The following is a 23102-nucleotide window of genomic DNA, read 5'->3' as shown; positions in this document are numbered from 1 at the left end:
ATTAATTCATAAAAATTAATGCCAAATGGGCAACATCTAATTTCAAAATATCCACCATTAAACTCAGCAACATTTAACTCAACAATATGTACAACATCTTCATGTGCTGTACATAGATGTCTTGGCATTCATGACTCTACAACTCCTGATCTCAGTACTGTAATTATTACTTATTTATTATTATTTTGGGTTTTTTCTTTGTATTTGCAAAATGTGTTGCTTTTATCACATAGGTTGTTTGTCCTTCTTTGTGTGCAGTTTCTCATTGATTCTACTGTGTTTCTTTCTATTTACTGTGAATGCCCGCAAGAAAATGAATCTCAGAGTAGCATATGGAGACACATATGTACTTTGATAATAAATTTATTTTGAATGTCAAATTTCAGGTAGCCATGCTCTTTGTTTAACAGGACACCAGAACATTGCTCTTGCCTTGATATATTTGAAAGTGACGCACAAGTAGGTGTTGCCTTTTTGTATCTTTCATACAAATCCCATACAGGTTGAGTAACCCTTATCTGAAATGCTTCAGGCCAGAAGTTTTTGAATTTTGCAACATACAATAAGGATAGCTTGGGATCATCATCATTTCTAACTCTGAATTTATGCACCTCCAGTAAAGAGTGTTTGTCTTACACTTAGTCATAGATTTTCATCAGCAACGATCTTGGCAGACTCAACAATGAATTTCTCTGCTTAACATCACAAATCTTTAAAACTCTAATGTACATTTCATTACATACGTGAGGTCACTTCTCAGAACTGTCTCTGGTGTGCAGAGACTTGTGCATCACCTGGGAAGTTTCTCAGTGCTCTGTGCAATTTTCCATTTGTGAATGTCACCTCAGTGCTCATAAAAGATTTCTGGATTTTGGAGGTTTGAATTTTGGATAAGGGGTACTCAACCTGTCACACTAATGAACAAGCACCATCTCAGAGAAGTAATTACTTCTGAAGCCAGGATATGAATTTACCTTTCCAAAATGGGCGATTCATACTAAACACAGAACTTCAGCAACCGTTAAATACTCATTACAGTGTGTTATTTTACTGAACTTGGCCTATAATACTAGCATTTATTACTTAATGATGGAGACTCAGGCAGCATTTGTGGAGGCAAATGGTTGACATTTCAGGCTCAGACCCTGTATCAGGACTGACGTCTCCGCTCACCTCAGCCTTGATACAAGGTTTCAAAATGTCTACCATGTCCCTGCCTCCACAGATACTGCCTGGCCCACTGATTACTAGGGATTCCTGCTGGACAACCTGTATGTGAATACTTGGCATGATAAGATCCACTAAGGATCCAGTCAACAGGGAGCAAGAGGTTGGGAGGGCAGAATAAGGGCAATGGGGAAGAGAGGTGCAGAAGGAAGGAGAGAGGCAGTCAAGGCTGACTGAAATACAAAGTCTGCATCATACACCCGAAAGTGACCTTTGTGCAAAACCCAAGTGCACTCGACCCCCTGGACACTGGCTCTGATTAGCATTAGGCTTGGATCAATTACCATGGTACTGGGACAGATGGCAACCTGTTCAAATCTGTTGCACTTGGGGTTGTATTACCCTCAAACTGACTCAGTAATAATCACAACACTTAAGGTATATGGAGAGCAAATTGTGGTCTAATCTAGACTCCTCGTGAGTCTCCCCTGGCTTCTTGCTCTTCTCTCACTTGCATCTCATTCAAAAACATTCTTTGTATGTTATCTTAGCTCTTGTATGATGAGCCACATAGTTGCCATTTGTGGTGTAAAGGAAGCTGAGTTTTTTCAAAAGGCAGAAACTGGAACACCACAAGGCTGTGTGAGGGGCAAAGCTATGATGGCACTTAACAGTGACTCCTTTGAACTCATCTAGGTAAACAGCTTAATTTCTACCTTTATTGTCTCTCTTTTTCCTTTTCAAAGTGGATGGGTTCTGTCAGAGACCTTGACCTAGAGTTACACTCAGACGTCGGTTCTTTGCGGTGGCGGGCCCCGCTCCTGGGGGCTCACAACCAGCCGCTTTTCAATATCCCACGGACATGGCTTAGAAAACGAGTGCGCCTTCGGGATTCCAAGGCTTCATGGCCCTGTGGACAAGTTGACTCTACGCTGGTGCTGCCGACTGAATTGTTGCGGCAGAAAATGGAACATCAAGAACAGTGGGTCGGAGAAGGGGGGAGAGAGGGGGAGAGAGGGGGAGAGAGGGGGAGAGAGGGGATTCGTAGTACATTGAATTGTTGGGTGAACAATTAGTTTTCATTGTACTGCAGACCGTGATCTTTCTTGGGGGCTTTGCTGTTATTTGCTTGGTGGGTGGAGGATGCTGATGCTTTTTTTGCTCGTGGGAGAGGCGGAGGGTCATTGCTTTTCTGCTGGGGGGGGGAGTAGGGAGGGCTTTGGGGTTCTAATGCTTTTACTATCACTCATTCCTTGGAGCACTCTTCTGTTTTTGTGGATGTCTGCAAAGAATAAGAATTTCAGCTTGTATATTGCATACATTTCACTGAACTATTGAACCTAGATCTGTGGGTTATAATACTTGAGGAAGTTATGAAGGTATGTGGGGAAAGACCCAGAGAGTGACGTAAGCATGATGAGAATTTTAAATTATGCCATTAGAGATGGTAAATGTTACGTATTGTATATTCTACCATTCAAGAGTACTGGCATTTATTATTGTTTAACACTGCATTTTAAACTATAATTAATTCTACTACCAAGATTGACTATCATTCCATTTTTAAAATCACTCACGAATAATAATAATTTATCTCAACAGATTAGTCAATGACTAAGCACAGATATCTTCAGGACACCACGAGATACAAAGGTAGTTAACAACTGAAACACAAACAGATATTTCACCTTCATCCCATCAGTATCCATTGGTTTGTAAACAAGTGTATCTAGGCTCCACTAAAAATGGTCATGATATCACTATACGCACAGATGAATAGCCTTAAGCAAATTTCTCCTTTCATCTCTAAAATCCTGAAGCTATAGTGTATTAACAATAAGCCACTAATTACAGAGCAAGTAAAGGACAGATAGCCACTCTCTTAGAAATTATTCCTGCAGGGTGCACTGCAGTCACCAATGCACCGGACAACACTTCAAACAACTTGCATGATGGAGGCAGCTGTTGTAACGAAACACCCACAGGCAATCAAGCCAGAAGAAGAAAGGCTCAAGTGTCTGACTTTGCTTAGATATGTGGAGGTCCATATCTCAGCAATAGGTCACGTAAGAAGATCTTTTGAGTGAAAGAACATTCAAAAGTTAGCAGGGGCAAACTGTTCAGAACCTGAAATGGGATTTGTTGTAGAGAACAGTCACAAAAACAAAGCGCTATAAGCTTGGTGCATCCAGCAGCACCTGAACTCTCACATTTGCAACTGCCATTTTCACCATGAATATCTTAAAACCTTTCAATAGCTCCTCTTATGTCAGCCATTTCCAGACTGCAAGTTGACTCAAGCCTATGAATCCCCACCATCTCCGGAAGGCTTTTTGTGTTGTATGCCATGAAGACAGATGTAAAATATTTGTTTAACTTCCTTATTCTCAAATATTTGTCCCATTCTGTATGGGACTTGTATCATTTTTTAAAAATTACTATCTTTCAAATAATTACCTTGTGCCTGATCCACATTCACAACTTTGTGCATTCATCTCTCCAGTCTGATGATTACTAAAGAGTGTCCATCACTGAGTTAATGACCTTCCAGCAGCATTTTGTGTGTGTGTGTGTGTGTGTGTGTGTGTGTGTGTGTGTGTGTGTGTGTGTGTGTGTGTGTGGTGCCCCCGTACATCCGAGGGAATAGCCAGTTCATGAGTGTCTTCTGTTACACAGCTGCCGGGGATGAACCAGGACACACCCTCCATATCCTCTAAGAAATCCACAGTGTGCAAAGAGGTGGGTGACCGTTTCTTCCCCATTGCAACTGCTCTGAGGCAGCATACACTGGAGGTGATATGTCACTGTAGAGGAAATCTCTGACTGGGAGACAATGTCTCAGCCAAGCAAGGTCTTGCTGCTTGTTGGCCAGATCAGACAATGAGACATTGATTTGGACCATTTGGAACAAACTCACTTAATCTAATGTCCCTGTGCAGCAGTGTACACAGTAGATTTCGCACTGACCACTGTCTAATTTTCACACAGCCCCAACTTTGTTTTTGTGGTCAAAGGCAATAACTTGGAAGTATTCTTCCACAATGGACATGTAGTGTGGAAATGTCCAGCTGCTGGTCTGATCTTTCATAACACCAAGGACAGATATGACCATACCACATCATGGTACTTAATTTCCATGTACTTTTGGCTCCACATATCATCTGATACAGCCACAACCAAAGGTGATTAAAAGAATGAGGACAATGTTGGGGACACTTTTGCCCCCATTCTCTGGGGATTTGTGCAGGTGACCTGTCGGATTCGCTCCATCCTGGACCGCCAGGTAAACTAGATTTCCTAGGCGATTACTGATGCAGAGGACGGGGAAGAAGACACCCCTGAACCAAGGACAGCAGACCTACGAGCGCATTACATCAGATAACCAAGTTCTTTCCGATTAATGACAAATAACTGAATCTGTGAAAACAGCATTATCATTTTACCTTTCCAATCTGCTCCAGCCAATTTTTATTACACACTGCAGCCACACTGAACCTGACTCCAACATGTTCAGGGACAGTGAAAGGGACATTTAAGTGCAAGATACCATTGCAACACTTTGGTTCAAGTACAGGTACTTGTCAAATAACATCAATTCTGAGCAAGGGATTGCAACAAAGTCTGTACACCAATCCAGGCACCAATGACTGCTGGTCTAAACACTTCCTAATCCATTTTATTACCTCCATCAACATCAGTAGAAGAGTTGCAGCAAGAAAATTGAAAGGAACTCAATGCTGGCTCTTCCCAAGGAGGGGCTTGCCAACACAGGACATTATGCTGTGTTTTTATGCTAACAAAATAAAAATGCAATGAATTGATAATTAAGCAGGATATTCAGTGTTCTTCCACTGTATTTAGTGAACTCCATTGAATTAAACACTTGCAGGGAAAGGGACTCATTTACAGTATTTTGTTTTTAACAAGTTGGTAAATAGGATGTGATATTTCCAATTTACACCCCCCCCCCCCACCTTTGAGGACATCTTTCAGAGCCAACACCTCAAGAAGGTGGAACCATCATTACGAACCTTCATCAGCCTGGACATGTCCACTTCGTGTTCCTATATCAGGGAGGAGGTACAAGAGCCTGATGACCCACTTTAAACACTTTAGTACCAACTTTGTCCCCTCTGCTATCAGAGTTATGAAAGTTTTCACAGATTCATGGGCCAATCTCATTCTTTTTTATACCATTTATTTTGTAATTTTTAGCAATTTTATCTTTGCTGCTGCTGCTAAACAACGACGTTAAGACAGTGATCGTAAATCTGATTTGATTCAATGATTCCTTAGACCACTAAGCAGAAATGAAGTGATTCCAGCAACTGCACTCTTTTGTGTGTCTGTTCATGTACTTTCTCCTTTGATTTTCAAGAACAGATATGCTTAAAAAAGATAGGATTCATGAATAATCAAAATCTACTTGCAATGCTAACACAGCTAATTCTACCAGACTTCCTATGTTTTATAGCTTTGTAGAAATGGGATTGAGGAGGATAAAATATCAGCCATGATAGAATGGCAGAACAAATTCAAAAGGCCGAATGGCCTAATTCTGCTCTTTTTGTCCAATGACCAAACCCCATTCCAGGTCTCATTATACAGAATTTCAAACTAAAGCGTAACATTCCAATACAAAACCCTCATCCCAAAATCAATACATTTCATTTCTTTTTTTAAAAACTTTTCCCTAAATAACATCAATTCTGGCCACAAGAGGTTTCAAAACTGTTTAGTTTTATCCTCCACCTCTGTGCCCCAATACCTTGAAGACACTGAATTTTCCTTGCCCCACAATCTAGCTCTTCAAGCCTTTGTCAAGGCAACCATCCATTCATTTTAAACACCATAATCAAGTTACCTTTTAATCTCCCTGTTCTCTTTCCAAATCTTTTTTTGTACTTGTACTTCCTCAGACAAGAAAGATCATCAAGAAATGGTGGTTTCCTCTCCTGGTAAACCCAATATTAGTTCTTTATGCTGGAACAAAACATCTCAAAAGCTGTCTCCATCAGCCAAGTCTTTTATAAGTAATGCCCTACTTTTTATACTTTGGCCTTATCCACTCAGGGAGCTGCTTTTCAAATTTACAGCATGGGGAGCTGATCTCAAACTCTGATTTCAAACAGCTGCTGCTACTCATGGGAGTAAACCCCAAGGGAAAAATCCAGAGCTGGGGTCATTAAAACATTCCTACGTTGAGTTCAACACTGACTGACAACTCCCACGATGCTGCCGGAACCAAACTGTATCGGTATCTGCCGTTCCTTTGGGTTCATCAGATGCATAGAGAGGGGGAGCTTGCTCTCCATATTGTGCTATACAGGCTTGCGTACCCAGACAGCTAGGACGCAATATCCATGGTCAACTCTGTCCGACAGAGGCCATCGTATCACATCACAGAGTGGAGAAGGCCCTTCCAGCCCTTTGAGCCAGACTGCCCCAACAAATCTGTTTAGCCCAAACCTAATCACCAGACAATTTACAGTGACCAATTAACCTACCTGGTGTGTCTTTCGACCTCCAAGAGGTCCATAGCCTCAATGACCTGGAGAGCTATGTTGGCTAGAGTCAGGGCCTTGTGCTATGGCTCTTGCTAGGGTCACTCATGCCAAACAGGTCAAAGGGTAAAGTCTAGATGAAGAGTGGTCCATCAGTCCTCCAGGGTTGGGGATTCAGCTCAGGGCTAACAATCCTGACAGGTTAAGACAATTTGTTACAGAAACAGCAAACCCGTTCTTTACCTGGGTGACAGTATGGATGGACAGAGTTGGAGGACCTTCCCTGATGCATGAAATGCCAGCGGCGTAATGGGCAGTAAGTAAGTAGGCTTTTGGACCATGGGATGAAACTGGAGGACCCAGAGAAAACCCATGCATTCCACAGGACTCAAAGACCTACAGAACGGCGTCAGGATTGATCTCAGAACTCCAGAACACCTCCGAGCTGTAATAGTGTCGTGCTGACTACCAAACTACCGTGGCATCCCTTGAGTTCTTGTGAACGCGAACCTCCATTCTTTTGCATCCTCTAGCTTTTCTCAAATGTGTAATCACAGACACAGAATTCCATTTATTTGCACCAATTCCACCAGCATCCATGTGTGTACCTTCCTTTGGCCCTCAAGTACTACTCATTATCATAACGATGCCACTTCATCAAGTCGGAAAAGAGATCCAGAGCCCCTTAACTAACTGAGCTATTAGCTGAGCCAATCTGCCACCCCTGGATGCATCCGCACTGCAGTATAAACTGAACAAATTGGGTACCATATAAATTAATATCAAGCACTTTCAAAGCAGTCTTCAGTAAGCAGTCAGGAAACATCCAGTAAAGCGTTAAAATCCTCATTAATTTTAGGTATTTGCTTGTCACAACAGCGCTAAGAGGGGTGAGAATGGAATTGGTGGAGCACATTGTGAGAGAAGAATAGCAGCTCTGATTAAATGGTCTCACCTGGCTCCTCTCACATTCCTCAGATCCTCGCCCTGCATTTCACCACAGTATTCATCTGTCAGACTGCAGAACTGAGGGGGCTTGTTGCAGTCAGTCTCTCATCTGATAACACCAAGAACATTCAGTCATCTATAGCGAAAGAATAAAAATAAAAATATGCTTTGTAGAGATGGAGAGACACACCAGGAACTCACTGCCAATAACATCAGAGAGCCAGAATACTGCACCCTGCTGCTCTATCCTACATCACCCTCACAACTCAATCTCTGTATTCTCCTCCAACCCCAGTTCTGGCCTCCTGCGAATACCCCATTTTCAAATCCAAGTTTATTGCCATTTCAACCGCATTCAGATATCCTGCCAAACAAAACAACGTGAATTTTAATCGATCCATTGTTGGTGATGGTATTTCCTTGCTATTGACTTGCTGCTCAAAATTTAACTGTTTAAATCATCTCATATCCACTACTCAGTCAACAGCCCTTCAGAGCTCATACAAATCCAGTTCTCAGTGAGGTATTTTTTGCATCTCCACCACTCTTTTGGGCAGCTGTTCATTTTTTGGTGGTATTCTTTACGATTATGAGCACCCCCTCAATGATGGGTATGTATGTATGTTTAGCACTCTACATAACATTGGATAATTTTGCTTCATTAAAGAAAAGGTAAGTGGAAGCTGTTGTGACACATCATGCTCTTCCTTTACAAATTGTCCCAAGGTCATTTTACTCCACATCCTAAATGTCATTTCTCTCTTTCAAACACATTTCATTTTATTTGACTTGATTTAAGCTGTCCATTTTCAGATTCTATCCTAGTAACCCATCTCCAAAATCAATCCCTTTGGATGGTAATGTTCCATCAACTCCCCTTTCACCCTGTGAATAAACACTTAACTGTGTTTAATTATTTGTGATCCTGAGACTTCACCAATTACCCTGAATCCTCTGAGTCTGCCTTTGTGGAATGACTGCCAGAAGTGGGTGTCTCCAGGTCTAGCACAATCTGTTCACTAGAATCAGAAACAAACATTAAGTAAGAGAGGAAAAATGTTTTAAGGACACAGATGGTGGATAAAGAAGAAAACTGAAAGAAACAATGCATAATTTGCAGAAAAATATTTTCCGTTCCAGCAAGAAATTCAATCCACCCATGGCTGATAGAAATTCAAAGATGGTATTAACTCCAAGGAAGAGGCCTGAAATTGCAGCAGGTTAAATACCAGACGTAATTTATAACCCAGCAGAGAATGAAAGAAATTGATAAAGAGAAACAAGAAACTAGCAAGAAACATAAAAGAGATAGAGCTTCTATAGGTGTGTGTAAAAAAAAATGGAGAGCAAATGTGAGTCCCTTAGAAAGACAGAATAATTATAACAGGGGTTGTGGAAATTGCGAGGGACTTTAAGGAAGAAGACATAAATAACCTCTAAGAAATACCAGAGAACCAGCAATCTTGTGAGAATGAAGAAATCAAGAAAATGGTTAAGTCAAAAGTAGATAAACTTCAAGAAGCTGATCATCACTTTGAAAACACTGGGATGTACATTATCTAGTGTCTGGCTAACATCTTCCAAAATTCTATTGACTCTGGAATTGTTCCTGTGAATCAGGAAGTACCAAATGTGTCCCTACCATTTAAAAAAGAGGAGCAGCGAAACTATTGAATTGTTGGTCTAATACCTTGTGCAGATAAAATGGTGGAACCTATAACAAAGGTTGTTCTTACGGAATGTCATATAAAGAATAATAAGATTGAGAAAGTTATGATGGATTTATGTAAGGAAATTCATTTGATCTCCTGGGATTTGTTGAAGATGTGGCTCACAGAAAAGATAAGGAAATGGAGTATTTGGCTTGTCAGAAGGTATTTAACAAGGTGCCAGATAGAGAAGTTGGACAATAAGGTTAGAGGATCTGAAATTTGAAAAAAACTGTAGATGCTGCAAATCTTAAAGGGATATTAGAATTGAACAGCAGGTCAGGCAGCACATGTGGGGAAAAGAAACAGACAACATTTTAAATCAAAGACTCTCCGAATGGAGAAGTGAGTTATCAAAGTCACTTTTATGTTGCAGAAGGGTGGGAGGGGTGAGTAAAACAAGCGGAATTCTTTGGATTGGGTAAGGGCAGATTGCCATGAGGATAAACTGTTGGTAAAGCCATTTGGTCAGAAGGTAAGTGACAGCAGTTAGAGAGAAAAAAATGCAAACACAGGGACATGTGAAATACTGAACTGAGCGAAATGCACAGCAGGGCAGGCTGTGTTAGTGCAGGGGTTCCCAAACTTTTTAATGCCATGGACCCCTACTATTAACTGAGGGGTTTGTGGGCCCAGGTTGGGAATCCCTAGAGGGAAAAGGAAAATGGAGTCGGTATAAATATTCATCCATAATATTAACTTGATTATGGGACTAATGCAGCAATGATCCTGAATTATAAGATCAGTCATGACCTTGATGTTTTAGCCCAGCAACCCTGTAGGGCCAACTTGCCTACTCTTCTCTTATTTCTAAAAGCAAAATTTAATCTGCATTAGAGATGCATGTAGAGAGAGAAACACTAAAGGCGAGGAGAAAGAATTAAAATGATAATGAGGCACACACAATCACTGTGATCGAATGTTGAGATATCTTCCAATGCTCTTAATAATGAGAAAGCACGAGAGACAAGACAGACAAGGAAACACACTTATGCAATCACTATAATGGAATATTAAAATGTCGGTGTTATTGAGAGAGAGAGAGAGAGAGAGAGAGAGAGAGAGGGAGAGAAAGAGAGAGAGAAAGAGAGAGAGACTGACAGACAGACCAAAAGTAGCAGTGTGGTACCAGTTAACTCGAAAGTGGTAGTGTACTGAACAGGTTGAGAGGCTTGGCTTGTTGCATTTTCATGTATCTGTGTTTGTGTGTTTCTGGGTCAACTATCCCACACGTGCTTTTACAACTCATTTGTAATATGAGCTTTAGTTGGCTGAATTATCACTGAGGCAAAACTCTAAATATTACTAAACAAACTTAGTTGAATGCACTTCCACAGAAATATACTCAGGCAAGAGGGTGTATCAGGCTATCAGAAACCACATCCCTTCCAGCATCTCAGACATTTTGGCTATAATTGCATCACACCCAAGTCTAATCCTCTCCACACATTAATTGTCTAATAAGTGTAGGACACAATGGGAGAAGGAACTGATCTTCAAAAGCAACCATCATCTAGCCTGATCCAGACTATGAAATGTTAAGTTCCAATCAACTAAGTAGGGAAGAGCTCAAATATTAGTTATTTCTGATGCTTTAAGGAATGCCCTAAAAAAGTAACATTTCTCTCTTCAAGAATAAACACTTCATTCTTGTTACCTCAGATGGATGGCATAGCTGCTAATTACAGCAAAGTGCATAGTACGCACAAGCATATAGAATAGGCATCCCACACACTCACATCTACATGTAAAACTATAGTAATCCACCTATGCATAAATATCCACTCCTCCCAAGTGCCACATGCACACTAAACTTGTGCACACACAGATCACCAACACAAACAAGCAATGGTATGTTGGGGTATTGTTCTATAATTGATTTTCCCAGCTGTCTCATTTTTAATCTTGTATTTGCTCACTGTGCTTTCTTAAAGCTCATGAGCTTTCTGGCAGACCTTTGTGTCCAACCTGTTTAGTGAAAAGCTTTGGAGAGATTCGTTCTTCCTGTGTAGATGTGCCCACCAGCCACCGTCACCTTTAATATAGGAAACTGCCGTTCAACTCCATTCAAAGAATCTTTCTTTGCCCGAACTGCAAGCAGAGTTCAACTACATCGAGACAACGATTGTAATTCAAACACTTCCTTGCACTTCAGTATTGAGATAACGTTTCCAGAGATGTAACAAACTAATATGGAAACACTGAGACACAATAAAGATTATAGATGCTGGAAATCTGGAGCAACACACAAAATGCTGGAGGAGCTCAGCGGGTCAAGCAGCATTTACGTAGGGAAATGTAGAGTCAACATTTTGGGTGGATACTCTTCATCAGGACTGGTAAGGGGAGAAGTCAGTACAAAAGGGTGGGAGAAGAGGTGGAGAGAGAGCTGGCAGCCAATAGGCGAACTTAGGTAACACGAGTGAATCTGCAGATGCTGGAAATAAATAAAAAACACAAAATAGTGGCAGAACTCAGCAGGCCAGAGAGCATCTATGGGAGGAAGTAATAACGACGTTTCGGGCCGAAACCCTTCATCAGGAGTGAAGTAACATGGGATGGTCGAGGGGGGATAAGAAGTGGGGGGAGGGATAAAGTAGAGAGCTGGGAAGTGATAGGCTGGAGGGAAATGGGCTAGGGGGAAGGTGGAGAATTATGGGAAATAAGAGAAAGAAAGGTAGGGCTGGGGGGAGAGATTATAATGAGGGGGGAAAAAGAGAGAGAAAGAGAACCAGACTAAAACAATAGATAGGGATGGGGGTAAGGGTGGGGGGCAGGGGTATCAACGGGGGTCAGTGAGTTGGATGTTCATGCCGGCAGGAAGGGGGCTACCTAGGTGGGAGATAAGGTATTGCTCCATCGACCTGCGTGTGGCCTCATCTTGACGGTAGAGGAGGCCATGGACAGACATATCGAAGTGGGAGTGGTCTGTGGAATTGAAGTGTGTGGCCACAGGGAGATCCCGCCACAGCTGGAGGACTGAGCGCTGGTGTTCGGCGAAACAGTCTCCCAGTCTGCGGCGGATCTCCCCAATGTATAAATGGCCACATCGGGAGCACCAGATACAGTATATCACCCCAGCTGACTCGCAGGTGAAGTGGTGCCTCACCTGAAAGGACTGTCTGGGGCCTGGGATGGTGGTGAGGGAAGAAATGTGGGGGCAGGTGTAGCACTTCTTCCGTTTGCAGGGATGAGTGCCCGGAGGGAGGTCCATGGGGAAGGATAGGGGGGATGAATGGACAAGGGAGTCGCGTAGGGAGCGATCCCTGCGGAAAGCCGAGTGAAGGGGGAGGGGAAGATGTGGTTGGTGGTGGGATCACGTAGGAGGTGGCGGAAGTTACGGAGGATTATACATTGGACATATCAGAGACACATTCTGTAATGATCAATAAACCAATTGTTTGGAATCAACCGACTTTGCCTGGTGTCTCAGGGCTGGGTGCATGTGCACCTGTGCCACCCCCTGCTCCTGGCACACCTTCTCTGTCACCTGTCCCACACCCTTCCCACAGTGCCCCCCTTCATCAATCCTAACATCCTTTGCCCCTGCCAGATTTACACACTTGCTCTCCACTCCACATTGACATATAGTACTGTGCAAAAGTCTTAAACACCCTAACTATATAAATATATATATATTCCTAAGACTTGTGCACAGTACTGTATAGTTGATAACAGACTCTCACCCTAATGCACAGGGATCTTGGCCTCCTTGATCATCCCATTATATGCCCAGGTTCGGGGTCATTGTAGTCCCTCTGGACATGAATCTTGCTTCTCTGGGTAATGACAGCATTTGTGAGCTACTTGCTGTACTTTGCCAAGAGTGTGACTGTGACAGGATTGGATGCATAATCATCATCTGTTTTCCAAAAACCAAAGAGAGATGACAACACACTTACTTTATGTCTCTAAAGGCATGTTGTGCCGATAAGTAGGTGCAAGAGTTAAAACGTGACAAAACAACACCCACAAAATTCCATAATTTATGATCAATTCTCACTAGAGGTCATGAAAAGTCACGGAGTTAGAGAGTTCACAAGACACAAAACTGAGCAGAACATAGTTTTCCGGCCGATGGCGCATTCATGGGAGCCGGGAGAAAACGCAGCACTTTCACAGCATCTGCACTGCTTGAAAACATAATTTTAACATCCTCCATCATCAAGGTTTAAGGGTAGCCTCTCAGACTGGCATAAACCTGGTGGGGCAGATACTTTACTGCTATACTCTAAGGCTTTATGAATTCAACTGACTGAAACTTGGAATTTATCCACATTAAACTTCACTACAGTGATTCAAGCTCTAAAATCCAGGTGGATAACCTCAGTGCAGTATTGAGGGAATGCTGGAGTGTTGAATCTACTATTGTCCAGTTAAGACAATAAACTAGGGCTCTATATGTCTCAGGACTTCCTGTTTGAACCCCAAGTCTCCCTATTCATTCACAATCCCAGAACACTGTTTCATAACAGAGTAGAACAATACACTCTAGAAAACTGATTAACATCCCTTTCTCAAAAATAAAGGTTCAAACTCAAACACCTATTCTTCCTATTTATCAACATTCATATAGTATACCATAACAAGTTAATGTGATTTCCTCTCCCTCATCCTGTGATTTCTAGCCCTAACTTATCAATCTAGTGTGATCCAGCTACTTGCATGTGTACCACGTGGTGTGATTCTCACCCCGTCATTTTTGCTGAGGACCTACTCATTGTTTATATTCCACATTACTTTTGATTTTTAAGACATCTCCTACAGTTAATGCATCACCAAGTCAGTGTTCAATGAAGGCTGAGAGCAAAAGACGCAACACTAAGTGATTACTGTCTATCAGAGATCGTGTTTTTTTGATATTTAAAGTGGTTTAAAATGTTGGTGTCATTCAGGCTTCTGACTGAGAAATTTAAAGAGTTGCAGTGGTTACCAAACCTTCAAGATTCAATCCTGATCCTCAGTAACATTTTATTTATTTATTTATTGACATACAACGCAGTGTAGGCCCTTCCAGCCCTCTGAGTCACACAACCTAGTGATTCCCCAATTTAATCCTAGCCTGATCAGGGGACAATTTACAATGACCAATTAACCTACCAACTGGTACTTCTTTGGACAGTGAGCATCTGGAGGAATACCAGACAGTCACAGGGGAGAACTCCTTGCAGGCAGCAGGGGGAAATGAACCCGGTTTGCCTTTACTGTAAAGTGTTGTGCTAACCACTACTCTACTGTGCTGCACCATCTAAAAACACCTAAAAACTCACTTGTAAAGAATTACTTTGAAACAAACCATTCTCAGGCTTCCAGCCAGGTACCGGTGTCAAATTTATCCAAAACTTCAATGACAAACTCCACCACCTTCATCTCTGATGAAGATGGCGGAGTTTGTCATCAAAACATTGGTTAAAATTGACACCTACACCCGCTACGCTGGGAAAGCACCAGATCCTTTTTCAATTACTTTGTCACCTGCCAGATTGCCAAACAGATGAAAAGACAAAGGTAGTTTACCTGACTGGGTGACTAGGTGGTAGAGTAGATTGGGAGAGAAAAGATAAGAAACAAAATAAATGGAAGGACGCTGAAGGATAGAGGGTGAACAGAGAAACTAGTGTTCAAGAAGGAAGAGATACTTAATATAAATGCTTTAAAATGCAACACAGTGTACAAGAGTAAACAAATAATAAATTTATACCACTTATCACTTGAATCAATTGGAGACTTTAGTTTGGAGCCCTATAACCTAAGTAAGCTGTGTACAAAGTACGCTTGAAGGTTGATAGTCCTCTCCCCCTTTTAAGTTAAAAGGTTGAAAGTCCAAGGCCCATTATATGGATTCAAACCCCAAATCCTGGGTGACACTCTTGGTGTAGAACCCAAATAAATGATAAGTAGTCTGATTAGCATTAAGTCCTCAATATATTACCTCAGATAGCTGAGTATGGGAAGAATCCTACTTTCTTATTAGGATGCAGGAGAAAGCCATTCAACCCATTGGGTTTATACTGCCAGAAGAGTAAGCCCATCAGCCGCTTGCCCTCCATTATTCCCTTTAATCATACAACATATACTCTCTCAAATGACCATCAACTCTGATCCTTCTGCCACTTAATTATAGAAGAAGAAAAATGCCCTTAATTCTGAGTTGAGTCATTGGGACGCCGTATTTTTATGAGGCCGAGTTGCTAGCTTGACGCTCAACCCAGTATGGATGGAAAGCGTGCAAGGGAGCTGGCTGGATTCGAACCCGGGAGCCTTTGTTCCAAGTTCGGCGCTGATGCCACTACACCACCAGCCAGCTCATTTAATTATACCATGGTTAATTTACCAGAGCTTATTCTTATTTATTTGGAGATACAGCATGGAACAGGCCCTTCTGGCCCATCGAGTTGCGTTGCCCAGACACCCACCCAATCACAGGGCAATTTACAATAACTAATTAATCTACTAACCAGTGTCTTTGGAATGTGGGAGGAAACCAGAGGACCCAGAGGAAACTTACGCATTCACAGGGAGAGTGCATAAACTCCTTACAAAGGACACTAACTGAACTCTGATGCCCGAGCTGTAATAGCATAGTGCTAACCGCTACGTCTCCATGGTGCCCCCTTCTACCAGCATATTTCTGTGACATGGGAGGAAAACAGCAGACCCAGAGGAAACCCCAGGATCTTATTTAGTGAAAGCGGGTTCACGGTAACACAGACTACACTTCCAAACTTCTTATTTAGCCATAAGATATTCTCGGACATCATGAAATCTTTGATCTAGATGAGGCAGGTTCAATTAAAAACTCCCCCAAGGATTGCTGGGTAAATATAATAGTCGTGCTTTTTAGTGCTGAAAATCCTTTTGAGCACATTGCCATTTTTTAATAGAGCTTTGATCAGTTCTTTAGCTGGCAGGTAACCTTTGGCTCCTGGGAGATGCTCGATTGTCTTGCAGTATTTGGAAGAATGTTCCAAGTCACTATCTGACTTCTGATTCCTTTTATGTAGCCAGAATTACTGAAAGGCTACCCTTTTAGTGGGGAAGGTTTGTGTAGATCACTTAGTTATTTTGTAAGTTCAATTTCTGCTGCATTTTCTCACAATATCTGGCACCTTGTGTGTTGAGATAATGCATCACTGAAGAAGGCTCAGCTTGTATTTGTTCTGCAATCTTTATGTTTGCTTAGACATGCACTAATAATAGCGACATCATGAGGCAGGAGTGATCACATACCAGAGGAAAGTGAGCTACTACTGGATTTGGTCATTTAATGGGGTCTCACATTTTTGGGATACCCATCCAAAGCTGTGTTTGGGCACCTCACCTGAGATATCCACTTCTAACTAACATAAATTTGATAATAAAGAGTAACAATTATTGGGCCAAATATAAAATATTATTTGATGGCACATTGGCATGGCCATGAAAAGATTGATTGGTATTTATTGGCAATTTTTTGTCAGAATATACCATATATTGTTGACTTAAGTTTAGCAAATCTGACAACTCAATGCTCATTCAACCAGTCACAACTTTTTGATCTTTGGCTGTGGTACTCTTTGGAGGTGTGAAACTATAGGGATATTGTCAGACGTAAGACTTAATGAAGGGTCTCAGACTGAAATGTCAATTGATTATTTGTCTCCTTAGGTGCTGCCTGATCTGTTGAGTTCCTCCAGCATTTTGTGCATGTTGCTTGGATTCCCAGCATCTGCAAAATCTCTTGTGTTAAGACTTAAAATTATACAGCTAGACTAGCCAGCAATGGCACCAACCTCCTAGTTTGAGATTTCTGTGATTATATGGCAAAATGTGTTTAATTACAGTCTTCAGAGAGTTAATACTTTCTCTAAATAATATACAATTTTCATCGGACACACAAGCTGTCAGGGTGGGAATGCACTAAATAAACATCATAGGCAGTAATAACACAGCAAAAAAAATGTTACTGTGCTTGTTGACAGCTCCCCTCTCACTCTCTTTGCTCACTGATTAGCATCATCAAAATTCTCACACAGTGGCAGGATTAATGACATGTAACCAGGCTACAGAACAAACAAATTAATTCACCCAGGGCTCCTAAACCTCGCAGATTACGATGTGGTAATCGCGTTTCTCAAACAGCAGTGAGTGAAAGTGACAGGCTGGCAATAGCTGCAGCTCGTTCTCTATTTATGTCAACATCAGGAAGGAGATGGCACTTCCTGTTGTTTCATTGATGCAAGACTTTCTGGACTCTTGCTCCGGCTAAATAAACTGGCACTTTTAATAAACTGGACAGCACTAGAAGGTCTCCAGTGGGGTTTTTCTTATCTGCACTTTGTGTGTGAACTCCATCCTATCTCCCGGCATTGCCTTTTTGCAGCATTAACTGGCTTGCTGGGCTGCAGCTATGTGATCAAAAAGCCGAACATAAAGAGACTACAAGTGTGATCGAGTGAGCAAGAAAATGTCATAGGCACAGACTCAACTGTTGAATTCTACAGGTCTAATTATAGCCTCAAATCACTAAACATCACCATCCATCATTGAGCAACTTCTCACTGCATGGACCATTGTCACACCTCATGCCTACATCATCAAACTGTATCGTCAGCCCTGCAGATCATTAGCTGCTGGACTTCCCATTGTTTCACAGAGTCTTGTTGAAATGCTAGGTTTTACTCACCGTCATCGTGTATCTCTCGCTCTCTATTTCTTCGCCGATGCCTGTCCCGCTCCCGTCTGATGCTCAGGATCGATTCTGTTCCGGTATCATTGTCCAAACCGTCCCGACTGCCAGCAGTGTTTGCGCTGTAATTAAGCACAAAATAGCAAAGATGAACAGCAAGCACATGGAAGGCACAGACATTAGAAGTGATGAACCACTGCCTAAAGACGAGAGGTATTGCTTGATCATACTTATCGACAATCCACCAGGAAAAGGTATGGACACATTAGTGAGGAAGCACGTGTAGCCAGCAATGTATGCCTGGGAACAGGAGGAAATAAAGAATGGAGCAGAGTGGAAAGTAAGGCAGGAGAGCATACAGCGAGTGGAACGGACAAACAAGAACACCAATCTGACAAAGAATCAAACAGCATGTCACAATCTCAAGACGTCCCCACAATATCTAATGAAGAACTCCACAGCCAATCAAGACCTTCTTGAGAATTGTCACTGTTGCAGTGTTTGAAAAACAGTAAAACAGTTTCCCATTACAATATTCTACAAAAAGTAAAGTTGTAGTGACCACAGCCTACTTTTATACATACTGGATTGATGAATATTAGCCTGGATACCATATGCCAGGGAGAACTGACTGACTGGGATTTGATGCAATGTCTCATCTGAAAGGTGGCACATCACGTTGTGTAGTATCCCTCAATCTACACTACAGTTTGTCGATTTATGCTCTGGTGTCTGTAACGTGACTTAGATTAATTTTTGCATTCCTATGGGTCCCATCACTTTTTGCATACCCAAGTAGCACTGACTACACAACATCGACAGATTGACAATATTTTGACAATGTTTTATCCAGTAGGAGCATCCTCGGCAATCAACTTACACTCTTCACAACTGTTGAGTATTTAACTGGACATAAACCAATAGAAATTAAATGGTAAATCGCCACTAATGACGTTACTTTCAGGTATAGTTAGTTCAGTATGACTGAGAGGTTTTAATCACTAGGTAGCTGGAAACTGCTTGGCAGACAAGCCTGAGGCAGCATAGGCCAACAGGATTCTTTCAACTCCAGTTTTTTTTCTTGCCGTCACCATGTTTTTTCTGTTGCTTAAATTTCCACCATTCTAATGAACAAGACTGCATGATAAGGGATATACAAATAATCCAAACATTGCTCAGATTTGCTGCTAGAACTTCTTTTGGCCTAGCTCAGGAATTTCTCTATAGCGAAAGGAGAACATTACAAATGGCTTGATTTATTTAAAATTTTGCAGCAGGTTTTCCACAGCTAATAGAAAGTTCTGCACAACTGAACAACACACACAAAATGTTGGAGGAACTCAGCAGGTCAGACAGTATCTATGGAAATGAATAAACAGTCGACGTTTCAAGCCAAGAAATGTTGTTTGTTTATTCACTTCCATAGATGCTGCCTGACCTGCCGAGTTCCTCCAGCATTTTCTGTGTGTTGCTCTGGATTTCCAGCATCAGCAGAATCTCTTGTGTTTACAACTGAACAATGTCTTCTTTGATGCATTTGTGTTCATAGCCTAATAAGCAGGTAGCCAAGACAACTCTGGCCTTCAGAGCCTACGTGATCTTAGCCGTGGAGTGAAATTCAGAAAATCTATCTATCCACTCTCAAATCAGTGCACCACAACTGAACAATTTGAAGAACTTTAGAACAAACAATATGCATACAGCAAAAACACAAGAAATTCTGCAGATGTTGGAAATTCAGCAACACAGCAAGTCAGGCAGCATCTATGGAAGGGAATAAATACTCAATGTTTCAGGCTGAGAGCCCTCATCTCTTCCTTTCAAGTCCCGATGAAGAGTCTTGGGCAGAAAAGTCAAATGTTTATTCCCCTATTCCCAATGAAATAACCAAACTTGCAGACCATTATCTGAAAAACATACTTGGGAAGATGTGTTGTAAATCTGGATCCAAGCTTTTCTACAGTGCGTTGAATGGTGCTGCTGATTCACATACTCAATTCACTTGGAATGGCAGCCTACCAATGCCAGTAAGTCGTCTACATTTCTCACCCACATAATAGACTGGTCTTGTGGGCCACTTCTACATTTGGACGCAAGCTTACAGTGCTTTATTGCCTGGCAGAATATGTATCAGTCAGCTAGCCTTGTTTATGTGAAGTTACTGACAAAACTAGGAGCTAATGTTTTCACATTAAAAGCCTCCCAGCGTTGCAGTGAAGTTTTTCCATTGTTTGACTTCATTATCACTTTCTGCATATACAAGCATAAGGAATCAGCCATTCCGCCTGTTTAAATCTATTCTGCCTTTCAATGAGATCGTGACTGTTGTAACCTCAACTTTCTATATAGACAGTAGATTCCAGTTAATTAGGCAACTGGTTAATCGGGGCAGCTGCAGCTGCTTATTTGGGACAACTCTTAAAGAACAAAATCTAATCGAGAAAATAGCCAAGATTCCCTTAATTCATTTGGGACACTTTGCCGCTTAATTGGGACAGGAGACTATTGCTGAACAGTTTCTAACTAGCGTCAGCCGTGTGTACATGCGTCACCGTTAGATGCAATGGAGCTTCAAATAGCGTCAGTTGCATGTGTTTGTGCTCAAAATGCAGTGATTTTTGTCACTGATAGATGGCGAGAAATAAAGAGCAAGACAATTCAGAACGGTTTTGCTTACTGCAGTTTCAAGCGTTCAGGCTTGGAGATGTCAGAAACAGCCAGGAGAGAAAATGAAACAATTACACAACTTCAACAAATTTGAAACTACAAAGAATTTGAAATCATCTTGAATGTTACAATGAAAATGAAGATGTGGAGGATGCAATCCTAAACCGCATAGTATAAATGCAGTCCATCATCTGCACTAGGTGTTTATGTTGATTTTGTTCATTTACAGTTAAAAGAACATGACATAGATGAAAACCTCAATCGATAACTATTAGCAACCACTACAGTTTTGTGGTACTGCAGTAGCATTGGTAGTGTTATAATTTGTTCTGTATTTAATTTAAATACATAACTTGTTACTCAGTTAAATGGTAGTTTGTCTTTTTTTTAATATAACTTTTTAACTATTTCAGTGAAACTAGATAATTGAGCCAAAACGTACTGGTCCCAAAGTGTCCCAATTAACCATTGCGTGTACATGTGTATACAGTATATGTATCATCCCTCTTAAATAGTGTAATAACTTCCAGCTTAAGATGGAACCACTGAAGTTGGGTGACAACTTACTGGTAGTTCAAAAGCCAAAAAATACCACTAAATACTTAATTAATAACATTGTGGTAATTGTGGTAAACCATCACCGCAAACAATGAAAAGATGAGCGAAGGCGAAGCTGACTCAAGGGTCGAGCCATGTGGGTGCGGTACAAAGTCGGAACTTGGCATGGTCAAGGAGAATCGAGGTCGAGGCAGTGTTGAGACGGTATCTGAGTTGGAGTTAGAGATGGAGTTGAAGTGAGAGGAGTCGAAGCAGAGGAGTTTTGGAGCCCATCCATCTAAGCCTGGAGCGAGGTTGGACCCACCTAAGCAGCAAGCCAATTTGGAAAGGTCGAGAGTGGCCTCGGGCTGGGCAGTGGGATCCAGGCCCAGTGCGCATCACTGTGCAGGGCCCACGTCCTAGAGTGTGGCACAATCCGGTGCTTGGACAATTTAAGTGCTGGCCCAGATAGACTGAAAAGGCACAGAGGCGAGGGTCTGGCTGATTCCACTCGCTCTTCTGCAATGTGTGCTCCTCTCTCTGTGGCTCTGAGGTGGTGAGACTGCTCTGGCTGTGACATGCTTCCTGTCTGCAAGCTTCACAGTGATTTGCCCTGCTGTGTGATGAACTGAGCCTGAGGCTATGGGCCTACTCCGGCTGTTTCAGGCTATGGACGAGAAAAATCTGCAGTTGCTAAAACCAAGCAACATACTCAAAATGCTGGAGGAACTCAGCATCTATGGAGAAGAGTAAACAGTCGACATTTCAGGCAGAGACCCTTCATCAGGACAAATGTCCAGGTCTATGGACTCAATTTGGTTTAGAATGCTGTTGCTTGCTTTTATTATTTGCAGGATTTTTTGTTTTTCTCTGCACATTGGGTGTGGTCTTTTTTCATTGGGTCTTTCAGGTTTCTTGCTTTGTGGCTGCCTGTAAGCAGACAAATGTTAAGGCTGTTTAATATATACTGTACATCCATATGATTAAATTGTGACTTCTGGTTTTAAAATCTCACTCAAAAGGACACATCTTTTCTATATCCAGCCTATCAGGATCTTTCAAGATCTCTTTTGTTTCAATCACATCTCTTTTGAACTTCAGCAACCTTTCCTCCTGTTTTAGATAATAGTCTTGCAAACCTCCAAATTATGTATTGTTAAATAAGGAGTCTGATTTTGAACACAGTACCCCAGATGGTCTATAAAACGGATGCAATAACGTCTTGTTACGTTTCCTAGTTATTTGCTTTTTTAGATTCTAGCTTACAGCCAATTATTTAAGTCACACAAATCTTTTTTCATCTCAGAGTTCGGCAATTTTTCACCATTTATATTTTTCTCTGCCAGAATAACCAATCTCACTTTTTCCCACATTATATCACATTTTCAGATTTTAACTCGCTTTCTATATTCCTACATGGACTTTCTTTGGCAAGTTATTTGCCCTAGAAGTTCAGTTAAATGAAATGCAAAGTACTAACACTATATACATCCTGTCAATTCACCTGTAATCACGAGGCCAATGTTTCCCTAACTCTCTTTTAATATGGTTATCTACTTCTATTGGCAGCTTCACTCTTTCATGGTTATAAAGGAAGTATATCACATTTGACCAAGAATTTGTTATCTTACAAAATATGTATCATATTCAGCACACTTTAAACAAAAGACATTTTGCTGAACCCCTTGATGATTAATTGAGCCATCTTCCACAGTATCAGTGCTCACATTGAGAAAAACTGGTCATCAATTTCAATGTTTACACAGATTTTGCCTCCACTTTGTTATCAGTTCTTCCCTGCTTGATAGATGTTATTCTGCCTTGTCATTTTGATTCTACTCTTACACACTGAAGTCACCTCCCTTTCTTTTAATCAGATAAGATACTTGTACTGCTCTAAAC

At 41.5% G+C, this 23102-nt stretch overlaps 1 protein-coding gene across 3 annotated transcripts in view; it reads right to left on the bottom strand.

The window, feature by feature from the left end:
• The window catches only part of LOC140718370 (segment polarity protein dishevelled homolog DVL-1-like), a 139664-nt gene that overhangs the window by 48530 nt on the left and 68032 nt on the right, over window positions 1–23102 (bottom strand). For 2 of the 3 annotated variants that reach the window (XM_073031998.1, XM_073031999.1), the window contains exon 4: window positions 17994–18118. In XM_073031998.1, coding sequence (XP_072888099.1) covers window positions 17994–18118 — 125 coding nt within the window. Of the gene's footprint in view, window positions 1–7626; window positions 7756–17993; window positions 18119–23102 lie in introns of those variants that run through there. The other variant, XM_073032001.1, reaches the window with a different exon arrangement.

The sequence above is a fragment of the Hemitrygon akajei genome, chromosome 29, assembly GCF_048418815.1.
Source record: "Hemitrygon akajei chromosome 29, sHemAka1.3, whole genome shotgun sequence".
Classification (NCBI taxonomy): domain Eukaryota; kingdom Metazoa; phylum Chordata; class Chondrichthyes; order Myliobatiformes; family Dasyatidae; genus Hemitrygon; species Hemitrygon akajei.
This window is presented reverse-complemented; position numbering and strand designations above follow the sequence as displayed.